We start from the raw sequence: 25,833 nt of genomic DNA on the forward strand, positions 1-25,833 counted from the left end.
GATGATTGATTATCCATCTACACTGTTGTTTCAGACACTAAATGAATTAATTAGTTTAGGAGGTAAGTTTGACTCCCGATTTTGGAGATCTCTGGTTTTGTTCGACAAATATATGAAGATTAGTGCGATAAAGAATGGGATAATTCATAATTGTAGTTGTAAATATAATATGCTCGAATTTAATTTAATTCATCTCTCTCGACTTTTCTAAAATTTTCGGTGTAAGAATAATAATCAGCCATATAATATATAGTTGTGACAGTGATTTGCATATTTGTAGAGAGGGTGTATTGCCGCAGCTATGTTTTATTTTATTTTTATGTTTGGGTTATGGATTCATGATAAGATATTGTTAGGGATTAAAATTTTATATTATCGTGAGAAAAACTGGGGTGGACTATATAGATTCTTTCTAGTCATTTGGGATGAGTTCTCTCGTTTGATTTGTATCAATTGGTACTTTCATTGAGCCCAAACGGCTCGGAGTGGTGGCCTTACAAAGAACTAGCCGTGACCAACGAGGACGTTGGTCGAATGTTACGGCTCTAAATAAGTTCTCTCCTAATAAATTAGTCTTTTGGGATGAATTCTCCCATTTGATCTGTATCAGATACCCCATCACTTTGCGGTATGATTCATAAATCGGAATAATTGGTGATTTAATACATGGACCATGCAGACTGTCAGGAATGGTGTTCTTGGGAAGGTAACTTAGGTTGTCTCCGGCGGCGCCCCTCCCATTCGCCCCTCCCACGCGCCCTTCCCATGCCACGTCAGCACTAGCCCCTCCCATTCCACTGCCACATCACTAGCCCTTCCCACTGCACTAGCCCTTCCCACTCGCCCTTCCCACAATTAAATTAATTCACAATTAAAATTTAAATTCACGGAAGACATAATCCGACAAAAATACGAACGGGAAATACGAATATTTCATTAAAAAAAAAAACATACATAATTCGAAAAAAAAAATTACATAGTAGAAAAAAAAAACACACATCATGCGAAAAAAACAACAACCACGTCAGTGTCCACCCCTCCGCGTCCAAACCTCTTCGATGATATCCTCCTGAAGTCGAATATGGGCATTTCTTTGCCGCATGTCGGTAAATGCGCGCAACCGCTCAACCTCTCCATGAGGTACACCCATGTTCACATTCGCGGTGGCCACGCCGTGGCTGGGTCCGGCACCCGTGTCATCTTCGCTGTTCCACTGAGTCAATTCGTCCCCTTCACTTTCGACAATCATGTTGTGCAGAATGATACACGCGTACATGATGTTGGAGGAGCCCTATTTATAGAGTTTAAAAAAAAAAAAAAAAAAAAAAAAATGTCGGACGTCCGAGTTGGGACGGGCGACCTTCGCCACAGTGGCGCCCGTCCACTCGCCCGTCGACGGGAGGGGCGAGCTCATCGCAGGGGCACCCGGGACGGGCGTGGGCGCCCTTCCCGCCCACTATGGCGCCCGTCGGGTCGCCCGTCCCCGACGGGCGAACGGGAAGGGCGCCGTAGGAGATAACCTTACGTCAAACTTAAATGGCTATATCTAGTGAATTTTGTGTTGGTTTCATTTTGGTCGGACGGGCGAACGGGAAGGGCGCCGTAGGAGATAACCTTACGTCAAACTTAAATGGCTATATCTAGTGAATTTTGTGTTGGTTTCATTTTGGACCATCTTATTTGGAGATAAATTTCACCATGGACAATTTTGTCCGAATATTAATGTCGATTTTTTTTAAGTGAATATTGAATTTTGGGTATTGCTCTTCATTATTAGAAAATTGAGATATTTTATTAAAACATCAAGACAATGAGACAAAATGAAATGTTTATCCTTTAATTTCAGATCAAACTTTTATTTTAAAAAATAATTTAAAGGAATGAAGGTTTTCAAATTTAATACTCCCTACTAGTAGAATAGTACCAAGCCGCATGCTAATTATCGGCATGTACGTACATTTGCGGGCAAGGCAAGTTCCAACTTAAATTCATTTATGAAAAAAAGCTTAAATTAATTTATGTTCAATAATTATCTTTTTCGTCATCAGGGTTCCATAAAAAAGTTCCTCATTTACTAATTAGTCCATCGGTTGGCGATTAGGACTCCCAGTTTATCATTTTAGTTCGTCAGTCATTAGGAATCTCGGTTCACTTTTACTATAAATGGTAGGTACATGTCATTTTTCACTAACTCATACCACTCACATTCTATTGTAAAACTATATAAAAATAGATCTCACATTCAACTATCTTTTTTCAACCACTTTGAATATATTTATTAAAATCCATACTAAACTCAAATGAGACTTCTAATCAGACGAATGAGTAGGGGTGGGTCGATACGATATATCGTATTGAAAACGTTGTATCGTGTATGACATTGAAAATATCGATATGAAAGAATTTCATATCGTTATTGTATCGAAAGTTTCGATATATTGAATTTCGATATATCGAACTTTCGATATGGATAATATCATTATCATTATCATATCGATATTTTGATATATCGTACCGAAATTCAATATATCGTTCTTAACGATATATCGAAATATCGTTATCGTCCTGTATATTGAAAAATATAATTTCAAAATTGAAAAATAACACAAAAATTAAATGGATTTATATATATTTATAATTTTAAACTTCAATATGTATTGAATTTCAATATGTTTCGATATATACAATATATATCGTGTATTCGATATAAAACGATATATCGAAAATATCGATTATATCGTATATTCGATTTAAAACGATATATCGCAATATAAGGAAATTCATATCGTTATCGTATCGAAAAGTTACGATCCGTTATCGTATCGTATCGATATTTTTCAATACGATACGAACGATATATCATTTTTTCGATATTTTTTCCCAGCCCAACGAATGAGTAGTATTTTGAACTATAAATGGACTTTTTTTGGAGAAGCCTCAAGATTATTTTAGTCATCACCAAACTGCGCTTATAGTTTTTGCGGCAATAATATCATGTTCAACAATTTCGGGAAAAGGTAAAATAAAAAGAGTTGGCATGAATCATGATTGATAAGTGAAAGAGTGGAAGCTACTATTATGCATGAATTTATGATGAGTAATGAAGTGGTCCATTTATTTAGTGCTCCATCTGTATATGTCATAATGTCCTTTTCCTATCCCAATAAATATTTATATACGTTTGACATCACATATAAGTGAAAATATCATCTATTAGAATTAGCTAGATGGGCGAAGATCTTGTGGGTAACATTTGAATGACATAAATCTTCAAATATTTAAGTTTACAAGTATACAATTTAGATCAAATTCATATGCAACTGCTACTTATTTTTAGGATTAATTGCCTATAAAATTACAAAGTTTGATTAAATTCTGAATTGTCTTGTACTTTCTAAAATTTAAATTACAAATTATGAAGTTTCAGAAATTCTCAATGTCCCATTTGATCAAAGTTGTGCTATTATTATAATTTTCTTAACCTCAAAACGACGTCTATTAGCTATTCACGTCACATTAATGCACATTTTCGTCACTATTCATTGACAATACTAAAATTTTGCACGTCAGCACCAATTTAGCATTCAAAAAAAGTTACTATCAAGAACAATTGAGAATTTTTTTAAAAAATGCTGAACAAATTAAATCAGAAGTGAAACAAATTTTGTAATTTTAAAGACAATTAACCTCATTCGTTATTTATGTAGGCATATATAATTAAGCTGCAAATCTCACTTAGGGCCAAAAGAAAGCTATAGCATATTATGATCATCAAATTTTATTTTAGTTAATTGGTGCATTTTCTCATCATGTAAAACAAAGTTAGGCAGCAAGAAAACAATCTACTTTAGGTGGAAGCAAATAGATAATGTAAATGCGTGTATAAGTCAAAGTGGTGTTAGGGTGTTCACATTGACACTAACATCACATTCGTTAATGAGGTAGGACCGTAGGAGTAATATTTTACTGAGTTCGAAATATTTATGATAAGAATGTTATGATCTTATAAATTTTGTTCAAATAAAATAAGGATTAATTCTTTTGTGTCACCACCTTTGAGCGTTTTCTAAAAACATCCACTAGAAGATAACTACTACTACCTCCGTCCCCCAAAATTTGCTACATTTTGACCCGACACGGGTTTTAAGAAAAGTAATGGAAAATGAGTTGAAAAAGTTGGTGGGATGTGGGTCCTACTTTTAAAGTATTAGTTTTATAATAAAATGTGAGTAGGAATGAGTTAGTGGAATATGGGGTCCACTACCAAAAATGGTAAAAGTGAAGTGTATCAAATTTTCAGGGACGGACCAAAATGGTAATATGTATCAAATTTTCAGGGACAGAGGTAGTAATTTTTATGAACTAACAAATCATAAATAGAAAAATAGGATTTTTGATGTGAAAGTAGGGATCATGTACTCCCTCAGTCCCATGTAATTACTCGCACTTTTCATTTTAAACTGTAAATTTGGGATTGATTTTTTAGTATAATTAAATTAAAATTTTAAGTGTATTGAGACGTAACTTAATAAATGAGCTCTTAACTTAATCTAACATATTAATTAACTGCATTAATTCTAACTTAAAACTATAAATAGTGTAAGGAGTTTGTGACGAGCCGAAAAACAACAGTGCAAGTAACATGGGACGGAGGGAGTAGCAACGAACTAAAAGATACTCGTTGGTTGGGCGCAAGTGTATGGTCGATGAGAGCATTAAAGATTGAAGATTAGATTACTCAGGTTTAAAGCAAAGTCCTTAATCATCTATGAAATTTTCGAATATTATCTCAAACCACAAAATTAGAACTTAGTGATACTGCATGAATTCCATTTCCTTTTTTCAAATTAAGCAATTGAGTAAGCCATAATACCAATAATCACAAATTGGGTTAGGTAGAAAAGGTTGCGTCATGCCATTCCCTTCCAAATTATAAGAGGAAAGCAATATACAATTAAATCCGTTAAAAAAAAAAAAACTTGGCAGTGAGCTATTCAGATTTTAATGTGAAATTAAATAAATAAGGAGATAAGAGAGAAAAAAGGTAGATTGAAGTATTGTAAAAGAGGTGAAACATGTTATACTCCTTCTGTATTCAAAGAGTATGAACATTTGGCTTGCCATAGGTTTTATTGTATAATTGGACATGTAAGAGAGATAGAACGAAAAAGTTTTTAAAGTATTGTTAATAGAGAATGAGTCCCACCTCATTAGAGAGGAGGGAGGTTCCAAAATTAGAAAGTTCATACTTTTTAGTCCGTACCTGAAAAGTAATGTGTTGACATAAGCATTGTGTCGACATTGTCAAAGCATTGTGTCGATATTTTCAAAATACTATATTGACATTTTTCATCCAAAACCCTAATTTGGTAGTTTTTTTTTATCCTTTTCGATTTAATTAATAAAAACGAAAATTACTTGTGGCAAATTTTAGACCACTACATTTCTAGAATCTTATGGTCTTAAATTAGTTATAGTTAGCAACTAGAGAGTGAGTTAGCAATTGATTACTCCACACTCCCTCCGTCCCTAAGTTGAAGAATATGGAACTTTCTAATTTTGGAAAGTATGAAATTTTTATATTTTAGACCACTAGATTTCTAAAATCCTATAGTCTTAAATTAGTTATAGTTAGCAACTAGAGAGTGAGTTAGCAATTGATCACTCTACACGCGCCTTCCATTGTCATCGGACCCTACAGTCTCCGCTTCTTTGTTCCGTCCAAACCCAGGGATGGATTTGTAAATTTGGCAATAAATCCAAACGATATGTGCATATTTTTGTAAATGTTGTACAACAATTTAAATTAGTATTTCTATTTCTGAAGAATATTCGACATACAATATCAGTAAAGATAATTTATCGGTGTATAAGTTGAAGAATATCAAAATGAAGTATAAGTTGGATTTGTTTATGTATCAACAAAGTGGAAAATATAGAAAAGAAGTGGTGGGCTAATTATATTCATTATAGTTGGGCCTTATTATGTAAAGAGAGATAAAGGAAAAACCCAACTAGAAAAGATTGTTGGGCCTTATGAAAGAAGGAAAACCCAACTACAGAAGTGTAAACAAAACCCTATCAGAAAACGTAAAAAATAATGAACTAACCTTCTTATATTATCTGTTTACATATTTTAAATACTGCTCTACTTTTATTATCCTCGTTCCTCCCACATAAAATAGACAAATTTTACGATTTTGGATCATCCAACAAAATTAGTAACTCTAACAATAGAAAGTTTCAAACTAATACTAACCACATCATACACATCATTTAAAATGTGGATCCCATAATCCACTAACATTATTTTCACCGCATTTTCATTTACAACTTTGTCTATATGTTTTGGAGGACTTTATATTTGCATATTAAAGTATTTCTATGGAGTACTAATTTATGTTAGCTTTAGTCATTATTTTCTTATTAACAATATTTAATTTATGTTTTGTTATGGACAGTGATTTTAGTATTTTTTTTGTTATGGTCCTGATGTTAATGGAAATCTTGGGATACCTGTGATATGTTTGGATTCGTATAATTTGTCTACCCGATCCTGATCTTGAAACCTGATATCCTGATATCCGTTCGGACACCTCTCTCTCTCTTATTTCTTCATTTTACCAAACAGTTTTCAAATATTTATTTGCGCGCCTCAAAATGGCAGCAAATTCGCTGCACAGATTCCCATACAGTGTTCAAAGTGAATCTTCCAATCCACCATATTTAAACTGTAAACAGCTGTGTGGTGTGTGAGATAGAAGAAGTGTTATTGTTTAGCTAGTAACTTCTCCTTGTAATGAAATTACTAAGTAATAGTAGTAATTATGAATTTTTGAAGTAAGCACATTTTTAATCATACTACCCACCATCCCTACAAAGCTTCAACCTTTTCATCATAAATACTTTTCCCTTTTCTCTTTCCATTCAAATTCTTCCACGAAAGTAGTGCTACATTAATAAGTGAAAAAAAAATCCATTCTTGGAAGCTTTATGTACGTGTTAAAAAATTTCACATTTGGAGTCCAGAAATGAAAATGGGTGTTTCAATTTTGGAGTTCCTAGCTGCTTTGGCAACAGCCCTTTTGCTGGGCTCCTCTCTTGCTCTCTCTCCAGATGGTATAGCATCTTCTTTCTCCAAAATCATTGTAAAAATCTAGTCTTTTTAATATTCTCTCTCTAGGTCTTACACTGTTGGAAGTGAAGGCCAGTTTGAATGACAGCGACAACTTTCTGAGTAACTGGAAAGATATTGATGAATCTCCATGTAATTGGACTGGTATTGCTTGCAGCCCACAAGATCAAAGAGTGATATCTATGTATGTGTGTGTAAAACTTATTTTTGCTCTCACATTCTTGTTCATTCATCAATTTTTCAGCTTATATTGATAGGAATTTTGTTTTTCTGCATTTAGAAACCTACCACATATGCAGCTTGGAGGAATTATACCCCCTAGCATTTGTGCACTCAACAAATTACAAAGACTGTGAGAGTCCCTCTTGTAATCTTGTTGTTTTTATTGTCAGTTTACAAGCATATTAGTTTATCTAATTTGCTTGTTTTGAATTGTTTGATTTAGGGCACTTCATCAGAATAGTCTTCATGGTTCTATTCCTAATGAGATTGCACAGTGTTCTGAACTCAGAGCCTTGTAAGTGAAACAATGGAAGCTCTTTTTTGGTGATTTAGTTTTTCTTGGAATGAATGGGTGTTCTTATGGGATAAAAGTAATCCTTATTTGTGAGATTGTGTAGGTATCTTCGAGCTAACTATTTTCAAGGAGGAATACCTTCGACTATTGGAAACGTTTCTATGCTGACCATATTGTAAGATCAATGCTTATTTTCTTCAGATTGTAGCATCTGTTTACTTAATGTCTAGCTTTATTGATGGATGTATGTGCTGTGATGCATAGGGATTTATCGAGCAATACACTGAAAGGTGCTATACCGTCTTCTCTAGGTCGTTTAACGCGTCTAGCATATCTGTAAGTTACATAACATTCTGTCATACATGCCACTCTATTGCTTCAAGGAGATGTTGAGAGTTGCAATTTATTTTACTGATGAACAAAGTTGTGTATGCAATTTTTCCAGAAATTTGTCATCAAACTTCTTGTCTGGTGAAGTCCCTGATGATGGTGTGCTAAGCAAGTTTGGGAGCAAATCGTACGATCCTGTCTCGAACTGCATCATTAAATAGATCGAATTTTTGCCAACAATATTCAGAAACTTTTCTAATGTTCTATGCTTATGCTTAGGTTTATCGGTAATTTAGATCTGTGTGGCCAACTAGTAAACAAGCCTTGTCGAACTTCACTTGGTTTTCCGGCTGTATTTCCTCATGCTGAAAGTGACGAAGCAACAGGTATCACATGCATTCTAGTAGTAGCAACGACTAAAAATGCAGCTGTGGTTTACGGATTTTACAGCAAGTATTAACACAATTTGTAGGTTCGACCGTGCACAAGCGATCCTCTCACTACATCAAAGGTATCGTGATTGGAGCAGTATCCATGTTAGGCGTTGGGATTATTTTCCTTCTCGGTTTTCTCTGGGTTTGGCTGCTGACGAAGAAAGAGAGAGCTGCAAAAACTTACACAGAAGTGAAAAAACAAGTCCATCAAGAAGGAAGTGTGAACAAATGCCTCAACAAATTTTGCAGATTCCTTCAATCCTTTTTATATCTTATTATCTTCCTGTTGATATTGTAATAGGAGCCAAGCTCATAACTTTCCATGGTGACCTTCCATACCCTTCGTGCGAGCTTGTAGAGAAAATCGAGTCTCTTGAAGAGGAAGATGTCGTTGGAGCTGGAGGGTTTGGAACTGTATATAGAATGGTTATGAACGATTGTGGAACTTTTGCAGTCAAGAAGATTGATGGGACAAGACAAGGCTCAGATCAAGTGTTTGAGAGAGAGCTCGAGATCTTAGGCAGTGTCAAGCATAGAAATCTTGTAAACCTGAGAGGTTACTGTCGTCTCCCTACAGCGAGGCTTCTTATATATGACTACTTAGCCATGGGCAGCTTGGACTATTTCTTGCACGGTATAGCTTTCTTCGTTCGAATCCAATGAAAAACCCAATGTTTATCATATGATTACTAACACTTGGCGTTCAGACAATATCCATGAAGAGCGTCTGCTGAACTGGAACGCTCGTATGAAGATAGCTATTGGCTCTGCTAGAGGAGTGGCGTATCTGCATCATGACTGCTCTCCGAAGATAGTCCATCGTGATATAAAGTCGAGCAACATCCTCCTTGATGAAAAACTAGAGCCCCGCGTGTCAGACTTCGGCCTTGCTAAGCTGCTGGTGGACGAGGACGCTCATGTCACAACTGTGGTTGCAGGCACATTCGGCTACTTGGCTCCAGGTTCGTTTCAATTCATAAAGTCGGAGTATCTTCTCCACTCATAAAGCTACTTAATGGGAGTATCTGTAATACGCGGTGCAGAGTATTTGCAGAGTGGTAGAGCAACAGAGAAGTCGGACGTGTACAGCTTTGGCGTGCTGCTGCTGGAGCTGGTGACGGGGAAAAGGCCAACGGATCTGATGTTTGTGCAAAGGGGATTGAATGTGGTGGGATGGATCAACACGCAGAATAGAATGGAGGGCATAGTGGATAGGAGGTGCAGGGACGCGACAATGGAGACTGTGGAGGTGCTGGTTGAGATTGCATTGAGATGCACGGATGCAGACCCTGAGGCACGTCCAACGATGCAGCAGGTGCTACAGTTGTTGGAGCGGGAAGTGATGTCGCCGTGCCTCAGTGAGTTCTACGAGTCTCATTCAGATAAATGCTGAAGTGCTATTGAGTAAATGCAGCATTTTGCTGCTCAACAATCATTGTACATTGTTAATGAATGGCATCTGTGGTTGGCTTGGTTTTCTGCTACTAGTCCCCTATTAGCAGTTCCGATTTTGAATCGAAAACCGGCAGTTACGACTTACGGTTTTGTGTCAAAACCGGCGTTGTTTTTGGTTGTTTTTACCTGTTTTTGGCCAGTTATATCAAGATTTGAGCCAAAACTGTGGTTTTTTGCTGGTTCATGTAACTGTTGGTTCGCAGTTCAAACATATTGGAATCGAAACCGGACTAAAGTGACTGTTTTGCTGTCACACATGCACACTTCATGGTTTAATATGACAAATGAGAGTGGAGATCAACAAAACTGCCTAATCTCTTAAAATCCAGAATATTACAACCAACAATGAAAAACCAAGAAAGAATCTTCCTTTATGATTTATATAATAGACCAATCTCTTGTAAGAACTGAAATTTACCAACAACAAAATCTAACATAGATGCATAGGTAAATTGTAGGAATACATGAAATCCAGTAAAAATCAGGAAAAATGAAATAGAGATGTGATATTGTGTTTAAGAGCATTTTGTCCATCAACAATTCCAAATTTCCTTGTAACATATGCTGCTTGAGTAACTCAGCGGACAAACGTGGTGATGCAGAGAAGTCGTACCTCTATCACAGGTGCATCTTGTTGGCTGCTTGACTAATAGGGATCACCCCAGAGGATGAGACAAGAGCATCAATGGGGACATCGTTGGGGGTGATGGGTATAACACCATCTTCCAATATTTGCAGTGAATAAGAAAGAGCAACTATACATGAAAGCAAATGAATGTGTTAGTATATGTGCAGACTGCTCTGTAATGTGAAATGCAGTAGCTAAAAACTTCAAATGTATGTCCAAGTACGAAGGATAGAGAAACGCACCAAATAGTGGTTTCTTCCACTTACGATCCTTTGCAAGCTCTTGGTATTTTGTGAGGAATGTGTCGTAATAACTTCAGTATATGAATTGCAACGTCGAAAGAAACAAAAAGGGAGATGGAAAATCAATACGTGCTCGAAGAAGAGAGAATATCATAACTTAAACTAAGAGAGAAAACAAACTGGTGTCTTCTTCTGCCTTCTGCAATACTCTTTCAGTCATGAATATATATACATCACACATCAAGGCAATAAATGATAAGACTACTGTAAATTATTCTTTCTATATTGAGATTTGTTACTTTAAGATCTTACAAAATTCTGAAAGATCATCAAGTATAGATAGATGGATGATGACATGTTAAACCGTAGAAAATCCAACATATCAAGGACAAGATTTAGCAACATACCCTCCCCCGCGGCCAATGCGCCTACCAGATTTGTCAAAAGCAAGCCCTGTAAAATAAAAGAACATAGGTCTAGTTGAATCTTTATATTAGGATTCCTAGAAGAATCGTCGACTGAAAAGGATTGAAGGCGTACCTGGTAAAAGAAACAAATCTACAGGTTCATCTGCAAGCATGACTGCATACGAATAAGCAAGCTTAGTTAGAATCAGAGATTGTTTTGAGTACGATTTTACGACAGTAATAACAAGGGCAAGGATCAAGGACCAACTAAAAGTATGCTTTCATTAATCATCTAGATTTGAATTTAATTGAAACACGCACAACTGTTTGCATTCCAAGTCTATTTTCAAGACAATCATAACATTGAATAAATGACGTAGAGTTTCTCAATGCTGTAGAGCAAGTCCCAAGTCCAAGGAAGAAACATTTGATATAACTGTCAAATTTAAAGAAATTAAGCAAAAAACGCATGCTGTTCAACAGTTAGTATAGCGAGGAATTTTACATACCGTCTTCACGTTCCTTCCCCTCAGCATCGCAAGGTTCAGGTTCCAAAATATCCATTGAGTTTGCAACCAAATCATCCATTCTAGTGATGTTCAACATCCTCATGAAACTGTTCTTGTCTTCCACCCTCGGAACATAGAGCTTCTTCCTCGCCTGCGAATCATCATCTGCCCAACAGGTCAATTAATACTCATTTCACCACACACAATCTCATCAAGAAACCCCCCTTATCCCTTTCCAGACACCTCTACCTTCCCAATTTTCAAAGCCAAACGAGTGACATTGTGCAAAATCACATACTACAAAATGCTAAAAAAGGATTCTTGTTTCATACAGTACATTGCACCAAATAGACTTCACATAGCATCACAGATTGCATATACAAAAAAATCATTTATAAAATTCATAAAAGACCTAAAATCAAACTGCAATTTGAAATACCATTGGAACAAGAAAGATCACATATAAGCCAGCTCAAGCTGATGATACTGCTTAATCAATTTTCACACACAGACACACACACACACACACACTACCTTGGGGTGTATTCTTCAAGATTTCAGACAACACTTTAGTAGTATCAACTTCTCTCAAAGCAGCACAGCTGATATAAGCACAGAGACTTCTACAAGACTTGAACCAAGGAGCCTCCAAAACCACACGCTGGATTGCCTCATCTGCATCAACAAAAAAAAGAGGCCCACATTTCAAAATCCAATCTTTTCTCCAGAATGGAGAGAAAATCATCCAAAAATGTAAGCATTGGTTATTGGTGATTGCCTTCTTGAGATCTGAGGGCGGGGTCCATGGACTTGAGCTGTTTCCTGACTCTGGAGCGAAGCGCCTTTTTCTCCTTGAAAAGGGCTTCTAGAGGTGCGGCGGCGCTCATGGTGGTGGAGGAGCGTAGATTGAGAATGGGTAGAAAAGGCGATGCGGCGGTTGGTGAAACCAGTTGCGGTATCATCCGCTCTGTGAATCTTTGTAGGCGCCGACCTATTATGGTCATTTTATCTTGTCAATATTTCATTTTTCTATTATTTAAACTGCAAAATATTGAAAAATCAAACAAATCTTTAAAGAAAAATGATTTGCAGACGCCGATTTTTGTTCAAATTTTTCTGTTTTTTCCTTTTCTTTTTTTGAGGGCAACTGTTACTTCTGAAAGTGAAGATTGAGGAAGATAGGAATTTGATCAATGAAAACTCTAATTGGATCATTAAAAAATGTTAATAGATAAAAAAAAAACATCAACAGGGAAATGTCAAAAGAATTTCAACGGTAGTCAATGATTGATATTGTGTTGATACTGTTGACATTAAAATCTTGAAATTTTACATTGTGTTGATATTGTATTGAAACTGTGTTGAAGCTATGTTGATGAGTTTTGAGTTTGTACAATATATAAGTTTGCATCTTATCACTATCCGAGTAAGATAATTTCAGCTTTAAAAATAGTCTTAAATTGTATACAAAGTTACAAACTTTATATTTCGTGTGTTATGTTTTAATTCGACCTGCATACGATATTTCCGACAAAAACTAATCTTATGTGGGCAACCGTCAAATATTTATGGTATTTTAGATCACTTTTAAAATGCATGCCAAGATTAAAAGAATCATGTAGAAAGCCATGTCGAATTAGTTGTGTCAAGTATGAAAATAAAAATGAAAACATAAAAACCACAAAGTTTAGTCAAATTGTAGTTTTTCCATAACTTTAAAAAAAGACTGATTAAATTATAACTTTGACGATCTTCTGAATTGTCTCATGGATTTAAATTTGAGAGAATTGTGCATGATGTGGATGTCAGAATGTCCAGAGAGAATTGAGTATGGCGTGAAATAAACATATGAGCTTATTAATATGTTCCCGAAGCCCATATAATTCGTTCTTAGTGTACACATCATGCTTAATTCTCTTGACATTCAAATTCAGGGAATAATTCAGAAAATCATTAAAGTTTAATAGGTCATTTTATAAAACTAAGGGATATACCGGAATTTGACAAATTTTGTGATTTTTTTGGCTATTTACACAAAAAAAATACCATGTACGTCAGTCGGATATGACGATTGACTCGTCCTGGGATTTAACACATGAAATGTACGTATATACTTCTATTTTAGACTACTATTTAATTATATGAGAAATATAAGATTTGTCTTTAGTTTATTATATTAGGGTTCGATATACTTTTTAAATTCAATCATGATTTTTTTAAATCATGTAGTAATTTTTTACCATTGATCAAAGGATTTATTGGCGAGAGTAAGAAAGATTTTACCAATTGAGTTTTTATGTAATCATATTGAGTTTTTATGTAATCATGTATTTTATTGATTTATTGATAAGATGATTTATCGCCGAGAGTGAAAAATATTTTATTAGTTAATTACATATAATTATCAAACTTGGATGCTGACCGGCGACTGCTGATTTCCTCCGTCCATAAAAAATAGAGCACAATTACTATTTTTGGTCGTCCATAAAAAATATAGGACATTCATTTATGGAAAGTTTTTAACAAATAATAACCCTATACATCATTTCACTAACACTATTTCTCACTTACTTTTTCTCATTCTCTTTTACTCTTTCCTCTTCTCTGTTGCTTTACCAATTCTACATTAAAACTCGTGTCATACACAAATTGTTCTATTTTTTATAGACGGACGGAGTATTATTTATAATGATTAGGACTAGGTTTAAAATGGGCCGAGTATTCATTTCTTGCTCATAAAAGGGCCTATTTTTAACTTTTATTAAATGGTCCAATTCGAAGGAAAATATTCTGGCTCATTAATTTTCTTCTAGCATATAATGGACCTGACTGTATTTTTTATAATTGTATATCTTTGACTTCAAAGAGAACCAGCGACAGAATAAAGGAGCTCTATATAATTAACCACTATTAATTGTAGAGTTGAATATTAATTAGGATAATTAAGTTTTAATTAAGATGTATTAATTACAGATTTTTTTGTGGCGCGTGGGCAACGTTTAGTGCACGATTTTCTCTATAGGTAGTGATTTAGAGACATAATGTCTGTATGCCATAATGCCCCTATGTCACTTTGCTATAAGTATAATCAATATTTTGACTTATATACCCGAATGTTAGTTTAAAAAGATAGCTTAGATTAAGAAAATTAAATTAGCTAGTATTTAATGTATCCGTAGTTTTAATTAGAGTATTTAAAGTCTTGATTATAATTTTATGAAATGGTACGACAATTTATTTTTTTATTATTAACATACTTACTTAATAGTATAAAATTTATTAATTAAATAATAATTTTTAAAATACATATATTTTATACGAGAAAGAGGTCATACGATTTTTAAAATATAAAATTAAAAATGATTGCTCTTAAAAAAATAATTTACTATTTTATTTATAAAAATTACTCTATTACTTTTATAAATAAAAGTTATTATATATGATTTAAATTATAATTCTGAGTAAACGTCAATGTTTATACTAATAAAAGTTATTCTTCTTACTAGTAAAATTTACTATTTTAATATAAATATTATTATTTTGAATAAAAATTACTCCATTTATTTTTGTGAACAAAAATTAGTGTTATGATCAATGGAAAGTATAGCCTTTAAAAGATCAATAGTCATTTTGCATTTATCATGTGATGACTCAAACCCTTTGACCTATTGGATGGAAGTGTGTTACCAATTAAGTTGTACTTGATAAGTATAAAAATTACTCCAAAAATTAATATTTTTGTTCTTGGATTAAAAGATATATTCAATTGCAATATTCTGAAAAATAAGAATAAAAAGAAAATAGAATTTTAAAAAGTGAATAGCTAAAACCAAATTATGAACTCAATCAGTATTACTATATTATGTAACAAATTTTAATTTGTTTCATAATATTAAGAATTGACCTAAGAACTCTAACATTTTTATAGCATAAAAGACAAAATGTTAACCACATAACTTTAAAATATTATATAAATGAGTTAAAAATATGTGAATTTTTTTAATCAAAGTTCGATCGTAATGCTCTAAAAAGACTATAGAAATTGAACTTTGAGAAAGTAAAGAATTCAAATCAAAATCGTAAACTCAATCGATATAACTAAAGTCATTAATCAAATTTTAATTTGTCTCCTAATGCATTAATTGAACTAAAAACTCTAATACTCCTCTATAAAGAAAAGAGAAAATAAACTACTTATAAAATTGAAGTATGATAGAGTTATTTTGAAAGATATAATAAAAAAATCTATGACTTTATTAATTTATTTTATTTTGCATGGTATATCTTCAATTAACTTGTTATTAAATGTTTGATTATTTTATATTTTATAATATTAGTATTGATTTTATTAATAATACTAAACCAAAAAAATAATCAATTTAATTTATCAACATTTGCGAATTTTAAGTGAATCACAATCAACTTTTAACCAATAAAATTATCAAATCGAAATTTTGTTGTAACTAATTAATTAGTTAAGAAAGTATTAGGTATATGCCACAATTATAGGGATATAAAATCTCATTCATCTTAGAAGAGAGAAACGGTTATAGGGACAACCACGTACATTTACAAAATATTAATTTAATAAGAAATAATCATGATAAAATTACTACTTAGCCCCCATTATTGCATTACCATTATCTCTATAAATCATTTTCCTTTCTTTACTTTAGAGCGAATCGCAACTAATTTGATTTTCTCTTTTAGAGATATTTTTCTCATAATTTAAAATGTTTTCACTTCATTTCTTAGCTTGATTTAAGGTTCAGCTTATTTTAATATTTTTTTTCATAGAAATAGTGTGTATGGGCAATAAGATTGATAAAAAAAAAGTATATACTATTACTATTATGATTTGTGGTACTTGTACCTCACAAAAATTGGAACTCTACGTGTCGTCTTCTTGGGCAAATAGTTATTCTTGCTAATTAATATGGCAACTGTTTTCACTATCTAATTTGACTATTAATTAATACAATAATTTAAGTTGGGTTGCTTTGCTTCTTTCTGTCAAATTAATTAGTTACAGCTTAACTGTACTAGTTTGGCCTTTTATTTTCAAATTAGTGAATTTCAACCAAACTCTACATGTTTTAGTTCTCTGTTTTCAAATTAATGTGATTCAATCAATCTGTTCTTGTTTGGGTCCATTTTATACCATGCACGTGATTCCACTTAAAGATAAAAATGAAAATAATAAGCTCATGATGTACCAAAACTTTAACATCAAACTGAAACATGTGCACATTTTCAATAAATTTTAAAGTAAGTGGAGTATGATTTAGACTTCATAGTAATTAGTATGTACTCCTATATATTAAATTTATAGTTATTCGATTTATTAAAATATTAATGAAGTGTTGAATCAGTTGCATAACATGCAGAACAATAGAAGATAGACAATAACTGCGTACAGATCTAATTCATTGGATTGCGAGATAATTGAATTGAAAATTTATCGGATTATAAATTTTTTCCATTTTTTTCTGGTCAACAACGGGTTAAATCTTTACCTATTGCCGTTGTTAATCCTTGAGTATGTATCTACGAATGTTTTCGATCGATCTGTTAGTTATAGCAGCAACACAGTACTAGTTTGGCCTTCCCTATTCAAATTAACTTGTATTTCTACCTAATGTTCACTGTTTCCAAATTAATGAGTTTTAACCAATCTGTCCTTGTTTGAGTTTCTATTCCCCTAGATAAAATTGAAAAATATACGTAACATTTAAAACTTTTAATAATTATATCTCAACAAAATTCTAAACTACTCCCTCCGTTCCGGCTAGGATGACACACTTCTTGACCGGTACGAGATTTTAGGAGTTATTGGTTAAAGTGTTTAATTGGAGAGAGAAAAGGTGGGTGTAAGTATTAAAATAGAGAGAGAAAGATAGATGAATATTTTAATAGGAGTGAGAAAAAGTGGTTGGGTGTATTAATTGGAGAGAAAAAGTTACCAAAAAAGAAAATGTGTCATCTTAGTTGGGCACAAACTAAAAATTAAAATGTGTCATCTTAAGCGGGACGGAGGAAGTAATACTTATTAACAATTACACACTATCATTCGACTTTCAGTAGGTGTTGTAAATTCCAGTTTTTTTTTTTTTTTACAGTTCATTCAGTAATATTTATGTGAACATGATTTAATAATAGGTAAAAATATCCAAGGTAGCGCCAATGTGAAAACGCCAGCAATTTCATTAAGAGCTTTTAAATGATGGTATCGACTCGACGTCAGCGTTCACACACAACTCTAAAGTGAACACAAATTCTCAATGTGAAACAAATTAAAAGGATAAAACATAATTTTTCACGATCACTACAACGATAGCTCAGTCCTCATATTTCATTTCACGTGATACTAATTGACATAAATTAGTACTCTGTATATAATAAAGAATTAATCGAGCAACACAAATTAGAAATTAAAATGGCAAATAAACAGCAAAAAAGGGCAAATAAACAACAAAAATTAAATTAGAAATTTGTCCTCCACACAACATATACGATACATATAGCTTTAAATTTCCTTATCCTAAGTAAAAATCAACCAAGGATTGCAAAAATATAAAGAAAATGAGATAAAAGGTGAGATGCAATGATGGCAAAAGACCAAAATAATCATCAAGTTTGATGATCAATTTCTGGTCTATCCCCGCAATTTAACAAAATTGCCAATTACTATAAGTGATCATAATTTTAATATTTTTCTCAATTGTCTCATAAGTCCATGATTTGAGAGAAATTATATACTCGGCTATCATGCAAACAAAATATTCAGCTATTTAAACGATGGTGCCATTTAATACTTTTAGTCATTTACGTTTTTAATTTTAACATATGTACGTATTACGTAGATAAAATTAAGAGGTGATATTATTGACCATTTTTTTAAGTTGGGAGATAGACCATAATTTGACCAAACTTTATGGTTTTTTTTTCCATTTGCCCTACTATAAATAATTGAAGTTGGTTCTGCATATTTCACTCACCCACTAAGAAATATTTGTGCAAATTTGAAGCAATGGCGATCCAAGGAGTTGAGATGGTTCATCTGGACGACAACAGCAACGTCATCGTTGAAGATCAGACATTGTCAGTTGGTGCTTCAAGGTGGTGGGAGATCGACGGACCAGTGCCGGCTTATCACGACAACAGTGGCATAAACCATCACTGGTTTCCTCAAGACTTTGTGTTTGGAACTGGAACTGCTGCCTTTCAGGTTTTTTTCATTTATTATGATTATATAACTAAATGAGGCTAATTACTAGAGTTGCATTTGTTGTTTTGGATGTGCAGGTTGAAGGGGCTGCTGCTAAAGGAGGCAAAGGCATTAGCATATGGGATGACTTCTCTATGAGGCTTCCTTGTCTCTCTCTATCTTGAAATTAATTAATTAATTAATTAAGAGCATGGAAATAATTGAGTAAGAAGTGATATATTAATATGATTGTTGCTTGTTTGTGTGTGTGTGGGTACAGGGAAAATAGCTGATGGATCTAATGGAAATGTTGCATGTGATATGTACAACAGATATAAGGTTATTATTTTTTTTCAACATCAACAATTAAAACTCGTGCCGTTTCTAAATTCTGTGTATATATTGCAGGAAGATATTGCAATGATGAAGCATATGGGGTTTAATTCGTATAGATTTTCCATATCATGGCCAAGAATATTGCTTGGTTTGAGTTGCACTAAATTTAGTTAAAGAATGTGTTTTTTGAGTAATTGATTAATCAATTATAATGAAACTCTCAACAGCCGGAAGATGTAGTGGTGGAATCAACAAAGAAGGAATTGCTTACTATAATGATCTTATCAACACTTTGTTGACATGGTTAGTTGATTGATTTTTTAATTTCATCTTCGATGACAATAAGTAATAAGGCTATAATATATGGATATAAATGTGCAGACATGACACCATTTGTGACATTATTTCATTGGGATCTTCCTTTATGCTTGGAGAAAGAGTATGGTGGCTTCTTATCCAAAAGAATCAAGTAAAGAAATCCAATCCCACTCTTGATTACTACTCCACTAAGTAGTCTCCAAAAAATGTCTTACCAACTGAGTTGTGCAGGGACGATTTCCGCGAGTTTGCAGAGGTATGCTTCTGGGAATTTGGGGATCGCGTGAAGCAGTGGACAACCGTGAACGAGCCATGGACCTACGCGGTGAACGGATACGTCCGAGGCTCATTTGCACCGGGCCACAAAGTTCGTGTCCCGGACGACAAACTTTCCACGAAGATCGCCCCCGGTAGAGGCCTCCCACTCCTCAACTCTGCCACGGGCGACAAGTTCATCATCGCTGACCCTTCTGAGGCGTACACAGTCGGAAGAAACCTTCTCCTCGCACACGCAGAAGCAGTCGATCTCTACAGAAGCCACTTTCAAGAGGCGCAAGGAGGGAAGATAGGGATAGTGCTGAATTCCCATTGGTTTACGCCCTTCGATGAGCATTCGGCCGCAGATGTAGAAGCCGCTTTGAGGGGAGTGGACTTCATGTTTGGATGGTACATAGTAAATACTAGTACCATTCCCATTATTATTTGAATCATTATCTTCATCTTTATCATCGTCGTCGTCATTTTGAATATAATCATATAGGTTTCTAGAGCCTATATTGTATGGGCATTACCCCCGAAGCATGGAGGAGTGCGTTCCACCGGACAATCTTGCATCATTCACACCTCAAGAATTGAAAAAGGTCATAGGATCTTATGATTTCCTTGGTCTAAATTATTACACGACGCCGTATGCTTCCGATGATCCTCACCTTCCGGATGGAGAGGGCTACTTTGCAGATCAACGGGTTAAGTATTCCGGTGAGTATTATGTTACGGGACACATCAGCTGTGTAAAGCAACTGATATGCTGTTTATAGAACAAATGGACTCTTTGTCTTGACTTTTTGCAATGAGTTCTCATGTTTGGTCAGTATCATCATCATGGTCACAAAGTTATGTAATTTCTTTTCATTTTGCAGTGAAGAAGGGAGATGAATACATTGGAACAAAGGTAAGGACCATCTCCTATTCATTAGTACTATTAAAAACCATTTATATATTTGTATATATATATCTCACCTAAATCTTTTGTTTTAGTCTGGATCTGTGTGGCTGCACTCTGTTCCAAAAGGGATTTATGAGATTCTGTTGTATTTGAATGACAAGCATCCACAACTCAAAGAAATATACATCACTGAAAATGGTAATATTCATTTATTAGGTTATAAGGCATATAATATATTTTTAAATAAAAGATATGAAATGTTATTAATAACCTACTTGCTTTACTTCCGAAAGGGTTTTCAACTAAGAGTGATCACACGAAGACAGCCAAAATGGTGTGTGATGATGACCATGATAGGACTAAATACCACCAAGATCATCTTGCTAACATGCTCAAAGCAATGAAGTAAGATCTAAATTAATATCTCAAATTAATAGTATAGTAATCTTTTATCTCGCTACTATTAATTAATACACGTGATGTGCATGGATGACAGACACACAGACATTTCGAGGAAACTGAAGGGATACTTCGTGTGGTCATGGTGCGACAACTTTGAATGGGGCGATGGCTACACAGTTAGGTTTGGGTTGAACTACGTAGACTATGTGAATGATCTCACAAGGTATCCTAAGAATTCGGCCGCATGGTTCGCTAAGTTTCTCAAGAGCAAAAGCCAGCCGCCTGTGTGGTTCCATCCATGGTGGGTCCCACGACCACGGTCTGAGAAGAGAATATATGAAGAGAACGGGGAGAATATGAATGCAGAGAAAAGACTCAAACTCGTGCAGGATGTCAATCACGACTAATGTTAGGCACTGATCCTAGTATTTCATTGGATGTAGCATCTATACGACTATGGTCGAGTTAAGCATTATGTTATGCACGTTGTTTGTGTGTCTTTGAATAAGGCAATAATATGTTAGAGGTAGGTTTCATGCCCCTCTATCAACTCTTACTATGTTTTTATGAATATTGTAAGTAATAATTCCGTAGGTGTTTATTCGCCTACTTTCTCTTATATGCTAGGTTCAAATTTTAATTCATCTTGCCTACCATCTACTTCTATATCATTGTATCAATTTTAGAAACGAACACTTATTGCACACTTTGTATTATTATTAGTACTTTATAAATATTTGTACTAATTTACAAAGAATGGCATATAGTATTTGGACGTGGCATGGGATTATTGCACATTATATATTTATTACTTAATAAATATCTATATAAAGGGGAGTGATCAATTGCTAACTAATTAGCAATTCAAAATTAAGACTAAATTTTAGCCATTAGATTAGAAGATCAAGTGGTTGAAATAATGTCACATGGATTATATATTTAATTAAAAAAATTAATAAATAAAATTAGAGGGTATTAATGTCAATTCCCTCTCATTAAAATCATCTTAAAACTTTAAATTTACATAACTCTCTCGATTTAAATTATTTTTTCGCAAAAAATATATCAAATTAAAGAGAATTTTATAAGGATTCCAACGAGATCTCAATTGCATATGTTCCGACAACGTTCAGATGATGAAATTTGATATTTTTTATTTTAGTTTTCGTAAATGTTGATAACCAGATTTTTATCAACAAATACATCAAAAAAATCTCAATAAAACCATAAAAATCTAAATAAATATGTGTTGATATTTTCTTGTACTAGTGTTGATATTTTTATGTCATATTGTTGATATTTGTAATACACTATGTTGATATAAAAAAACATTTACGAAAATTATCATATGATAACATAATGATGATATTACCCTTTTGTTGATATTTTTTCTACTATTTATTAAGATTCGTAAGATTTAATCTCATCCACTCATTTTAAAATCTAAGGGTGGAGATTTAGTCTTGATTTTGGATTAGGGTGCTATAAGCATTAGAATATGACCCTATCTCTATATCTATACATATATAAAATGCGAGTTTTGGTCTCAATTTGAATATTTATAAGTTTTGGGAGAGATTTTAAATACTTATGAATCTTGGGCAAAATTTTAAATAATTTTAAAAAATATAAATTATTTTTGAGCTAAGTACGTGTAGTAAGTTTTATTAATAGTTAATAGGATATTGTGCCATTAATAAAACAATGTAACAGCTTATTCTATATTAAATTACCTTAATTTTGCATCTAATTCAAATAATTCCATTTTGGACCAATCAAAGTACTTTAATTTGGTGATAATTGTTAATAAAATTACCTCCCATAAGGCATCAGGCGCCAGATTAGCTTTGATAACCGGAAAATACCAATACGTTAATAACTGAAAATATCTAAATTAGTGCATTGTAAAATCAAATTAAACCTTATAAGTCTATGCAACTACATTCATGTACTTAATGACACCATACGTTAGTAACTGAAATTAGACCATTGTAAAATCAAATTAAACCTTTCCCTATGCAATTAGTTTCATGTACTTAATGGCACACGTTAATTTTTAGGAGACTTTTGGAACCTTTATTATTTTTATTTAAATTTAGATATTTAAAAAGTTATATTAAATTTTATTTTTTTCATGGTCTACACATATATGACATGTGGTAGCTATGATTTCACTCACTCAATATGTTATTTTCTATTTCTATCACTCAATATGTTATTTTCTATTTCTATTATATTAGTCATTGAATTTCTTTGGTTTCATCTTCTAATTAAACTCTGTTCCACAGTTTTTTTAAGCGTGATTGAATAGTTTTAATTAACTCTCATTGTTTACGTAATTGCAGGAATTATATATACTACGTGAATTTTGATGTTGGAGGCATTATTTATGCATAAACATTTCGTGTGAGTATGAGATTTGTAGTTTATTTCGAGAATTGATATTGAGTAGAAAAAATGATTTCTCACGCATACGCCTTTTCTTTATCTTTTTTTTGAGGGCAACTGTTACTTTGTAATAAGTGAAAATTGAGTAGTGTCTTTTAGGGCATCCACAATAGGGACGATGTCCCGGCACATCCCGACGGACACTCGAAAAACATCTCCTGCCACGTCATAAGGTCATCCCACAACACTGACACGTCATAAGGACACCACTGCACAATAGCGGACATCCCCAAGTACATCCCGGCGGACAATACAATAATAAAAATTCACAAAATATGCAATTTACGAAATTAAAATTTCGACAGGAATACAAAGAAAATGCAACCATTTTATTTTTAAAAAAAATGTACATATTTAAATTAAACAAAATACATAGTTCACCAAAAAAAAAACATCCCAAACCAAAAAACGATTCAAACAAAGTACATGTTATGCCTTGAATCTGTATAGTTTGCCGCTAGCCGAATGGTGGTCTCGCTGATAATACATGCGTTAGCGTTTTTAAAAAAATTGTATATATAGAGTTACAACGAGCCTGGGACGTCCGCCGGGACGTCCGTCGTGCCACCGCAACACGGGACGTCACGACGGACGTCCGCGCTCACCCGCGGCTGACCCCCCCCCCCCCCCCCCCCCCAACGTCCGTGTCCGTCTCGTTCGACGCAATAGCGGACTTCCCGGACGGATGATCAGCTTGCCGGGACATCCGCTATTGCGGATGCTCTTAGAGTGATATATTTTGGTTCATAAAAACTTGAATTTTGGTATTTTCTACGTGCTTTAAAAACGGTCTTAAATATACAAATTTTATATTTTGTGTATTACTCCCTCCGTCCCGGATAATTTGTCCCATTTTTCCATTTTGGTCCGTCCCATATAATTTGTCTCATTTCACTGTTATCATTTTTGGTAGTGAACCTCATATTCCACTAACTCATTCCTACTCACATTTTATTATAAAACTAATATATAAAAGTAGACTCATATTTCACTAACTTTTTCAACTCACTTTTCTTTACATTTCTTAAAACCTGTGCCCGGTCAAAGTGAGACGAATTATCCGGAGGGAGTATAATTTAATTTGACATGAATATGATTTTTGACATAAACTAATCTTTCGTAAGCAACTTTTAAATATTTACGATATTTTAGACAACTTTTAAAATTCATGTAGAAAGTCACGTCAAATTAGTTGTGTCAAGTATGATAAAAATATGAAAAATAGCAAAATAAGCCAGGAAGTTTAGTCAAATTCTAATGAATCTCATAACTTTAAAATACCGATTAAATCATTACTTGGGCAGTCTTCTGAATTGTCTCATGGATTTAAATTTGGGGGAATTTTGCATGACGTGGACGTTGGGACCGTCTAGAGAGAATTGAGCATGTCGTGGAACAAACATATGAGCTTATTAATATGTTCCTGATGTCCACATCATACGTGCATCCACGTCATGCTCAATTCTTCTAAAATTCAAATTCATGGCCTCATGCGTTAATTCATAAAATAATCAAAGTTATGATTTGATTGGTCATTTTTTAAAGTTAAGGGATATACTTGAATTTAACCAAATTTTGTGATTATTTGGGCTATTTACACAAAAAAATATCATGTACGTCAGTCGGATATGACGTCGACTAGTATTGGGATTTTAACACACGAAATGTACTAGTTATGGCATACTAGTATTTCAAACAACTTTTCAAGTATGTGATAAATATAAGAATTTGTCAAGTGTATGATTTTTAGGGTCCAATATACTTTTCAAACTCAATAATGAATATTTTAAATCATGTAAATTTTTTTTACCATTGATTAAAGGATTTATTGGCGAGAATTTTAAGAAAGATTTTATCAATGGAGTTTTTATGTAATCATGTATCTTTGATTTAGATAATGATAATTTATCGGTGAGAGTAAAAATATTTTACTTCCTATGTTCAATAAAAATATGATTAATAGATATAGTACGAGAGTTAAGACAAAATTGATAAAGTAAGAGGAATAAGGAGAATGCTTGGTAAAGTAAGAGAAAAGAGGAGAGGGGAACTCATCATTTGATTGCTAACTATAACTAATTTAAGATCATATAATTTTAGAAAATTTATGGTCTACAATTTGCCACGTGTAATTTTTGTTTTTATTAATTAAATCGAAAAAGATAAAAAAAACTACTCCGAATTAGGATTTTGGATGAAAATGTAACTATGATGTTTCGAAAATATCTTCACAATGCTTTGAGAATGTCAAGACAATGTTTTGAGAATGTTAACACATTGCTTATATTGACATTCTACAT

The 25,833-nt window shown here is 33.5% G+C and overlaps 3 protein-coding genes across 3 annotated transcripts; 2 read left to right on the plus strand and 1 right to left on the minus strand.

Annotated features, from left to right (window-relative positions):
- The first annotated feature begins 6,689 nt into the window (after positions 1-6,689).
- Positions 6,690-10,132, plus strand: LOC125215328 (LRR receptor-like serine/threonine-protein kinase FEI 1). The gene is made up of 12 exons (XM_048116716.2): positions 6,690-7,119; positions 7,184-7,319; positions 7,416-7,487; positions 7,581-7,652; positions 7,756-7,827; positions 7,917-7,988; positions 8,098-8,169; positions 8,262-8,368; positions 8,455-8,634; positions 8,718-9,050; positions 9,124-9,378; positions 9,460-10,132. The coding sequence occupies exons 1-12, from the start codon at positions 7,032-7,034 to the stop codon at positions 9,807-9,809; spliced, it is 1,809 nt and encodes a 602-aa protein (XP_047972673.1). The 5' UTR covers positions 6,690-7,031; the 3' UTR covers positions 9,810-10,132.
- An 85-nt stretch (positions 10,133-10,217) lies between these two features.
- On the minus strand, positions 10,218-12,686 carry 5-FCL (5-formyltetrahydrofolate cycloligase). The gene is made up of 7 exons (XM_048116717.2): positions 12,436-12,686; positions 12,192-12,332; positions 11,658-11,822; positions 11,282-11,323; positions 11,149-11,194; positions 10,742-10,812; positions 10,218-10,626 (listed from the first exon to the last, which is right to left on the minus strand). Exons 1-7 carry the CDS (start codon positions 12,659-12,661, stop codon positions 10,490-10,492), a joined length of 828 nt encoding a protein of 275 aa, XP_047972674.1. The 5' UTR covers positions 12,662-12,686; the 3' UTR covers positions 10,218-10,489.
- Positions 12,687-18,659: 5,973 nt separating this feature from the next.
- LOC125213461 (beta-glucosidase 12-like) lies at positions 18,660-21,729 on the plus strand. The gene is made up of 12 exons (XM_048114028.2): positions 18,660-18,885; positions 18,963-19,032; positions 19,145-19,203; positions 19,273-19,348; positions 19,428-19,499; positions 19,576-19,669; positions 19,750-20,184; positions 20,279-20,496; positions 20,658-20,689; positions 20,776-20,881; positions 20,977-21,088; positions 21,180-21,729. The coding sequence occupies exons 1-12, from the start codon at positions 18,688-18,690 to the stop codon at positions 21,490-21,492; spliced, it is 1,785 nt and encodes a 594-aa protein (XP_047969985.2). The 5' UTR covers positions 18,660-18,687; the 3' UTR covers positions 21,493-21,729.
- Positions 21,730-25,833: the final 4,104 nt, after the last annotated feature.

The sequence above is a fragment of the Salvia hispanica genome, chromosome 3 (assembly GCF_029641045.1).
Source record: "Salvia hispanica isolate PSC_SH4W2 chromosome 3, Shi_PSC_v1, whole genome shotgun sequence".
In the NCBI taxonomy this organism is placed as follows: Eukaryota; Viridiplantae; Streptophyta; class Magnoliopsida; order Lamiales; family Lamiaceae; genus Salvia; species Salvia hispanica.

Coding starts and splice junctions, on each gene's coding strand:
- 5-FCL (XM_048116717.2), bottom strand. CDS start 12,661: ATGACCATAATAGGTCGGCGCCTACAAAGATTCACAGAGCGGATGATA. Junction 12,333..12,435: donor CGCCCTCAGATCTCAAGAAG/GCAATCACCAAT, acceptor TTGTTGATGCAG/ATGAGGCAATCCAGCGTGTG. Junction 11,823..12,191: donor CTTGAAGAATACACCCCAAG/GTAGTGTGTGTG, acceptor CCTGTTGGGCAG/ATGATGATTCGCAGGCGAGG.
- LOC125215328 (XM_048116716.2), top strand. CDS start 7,032: ATGAAAATGGGTGTTTCAATTTTGGAGTTCCTAGCTGCTTTGGCAACA. Junction 7,828..7,916: donor GTTTCTATGCTGACCATATT/GTAAGATCAATG, acceptor TGTGATGCATAG/GGATTTATCGAGCAATACAC. Junction 9,379..9,459: donor ATTCGGCTACTTGGCTCCAG/GTTCGTTTCAAT, acceptor TACGCGGTGCAG/AGTATTTGCAGAGTGGTAGA.
- LOC125213461 (XM_048114028.2), top strand. CDS start 18,688: ATGGCGATCCAAGGAGTTGAGATGGTTCATCTGGACGACAACAGCAAC. Junction 19,349..19,427: donor ATGGCCAAGAATATTGCTTG/GTTTGAGTTGCA, acceptor AACTCTCAACAG/CCGGAAGATGTAGTGGTGGA. Junction 19,670..19,749: donor TTCTTATCCAAAAGAATCAA/GTAAAGAAATCC, acceptor TGAGTTGTGCAG/GGACGATTTCCGCGAGTTTG.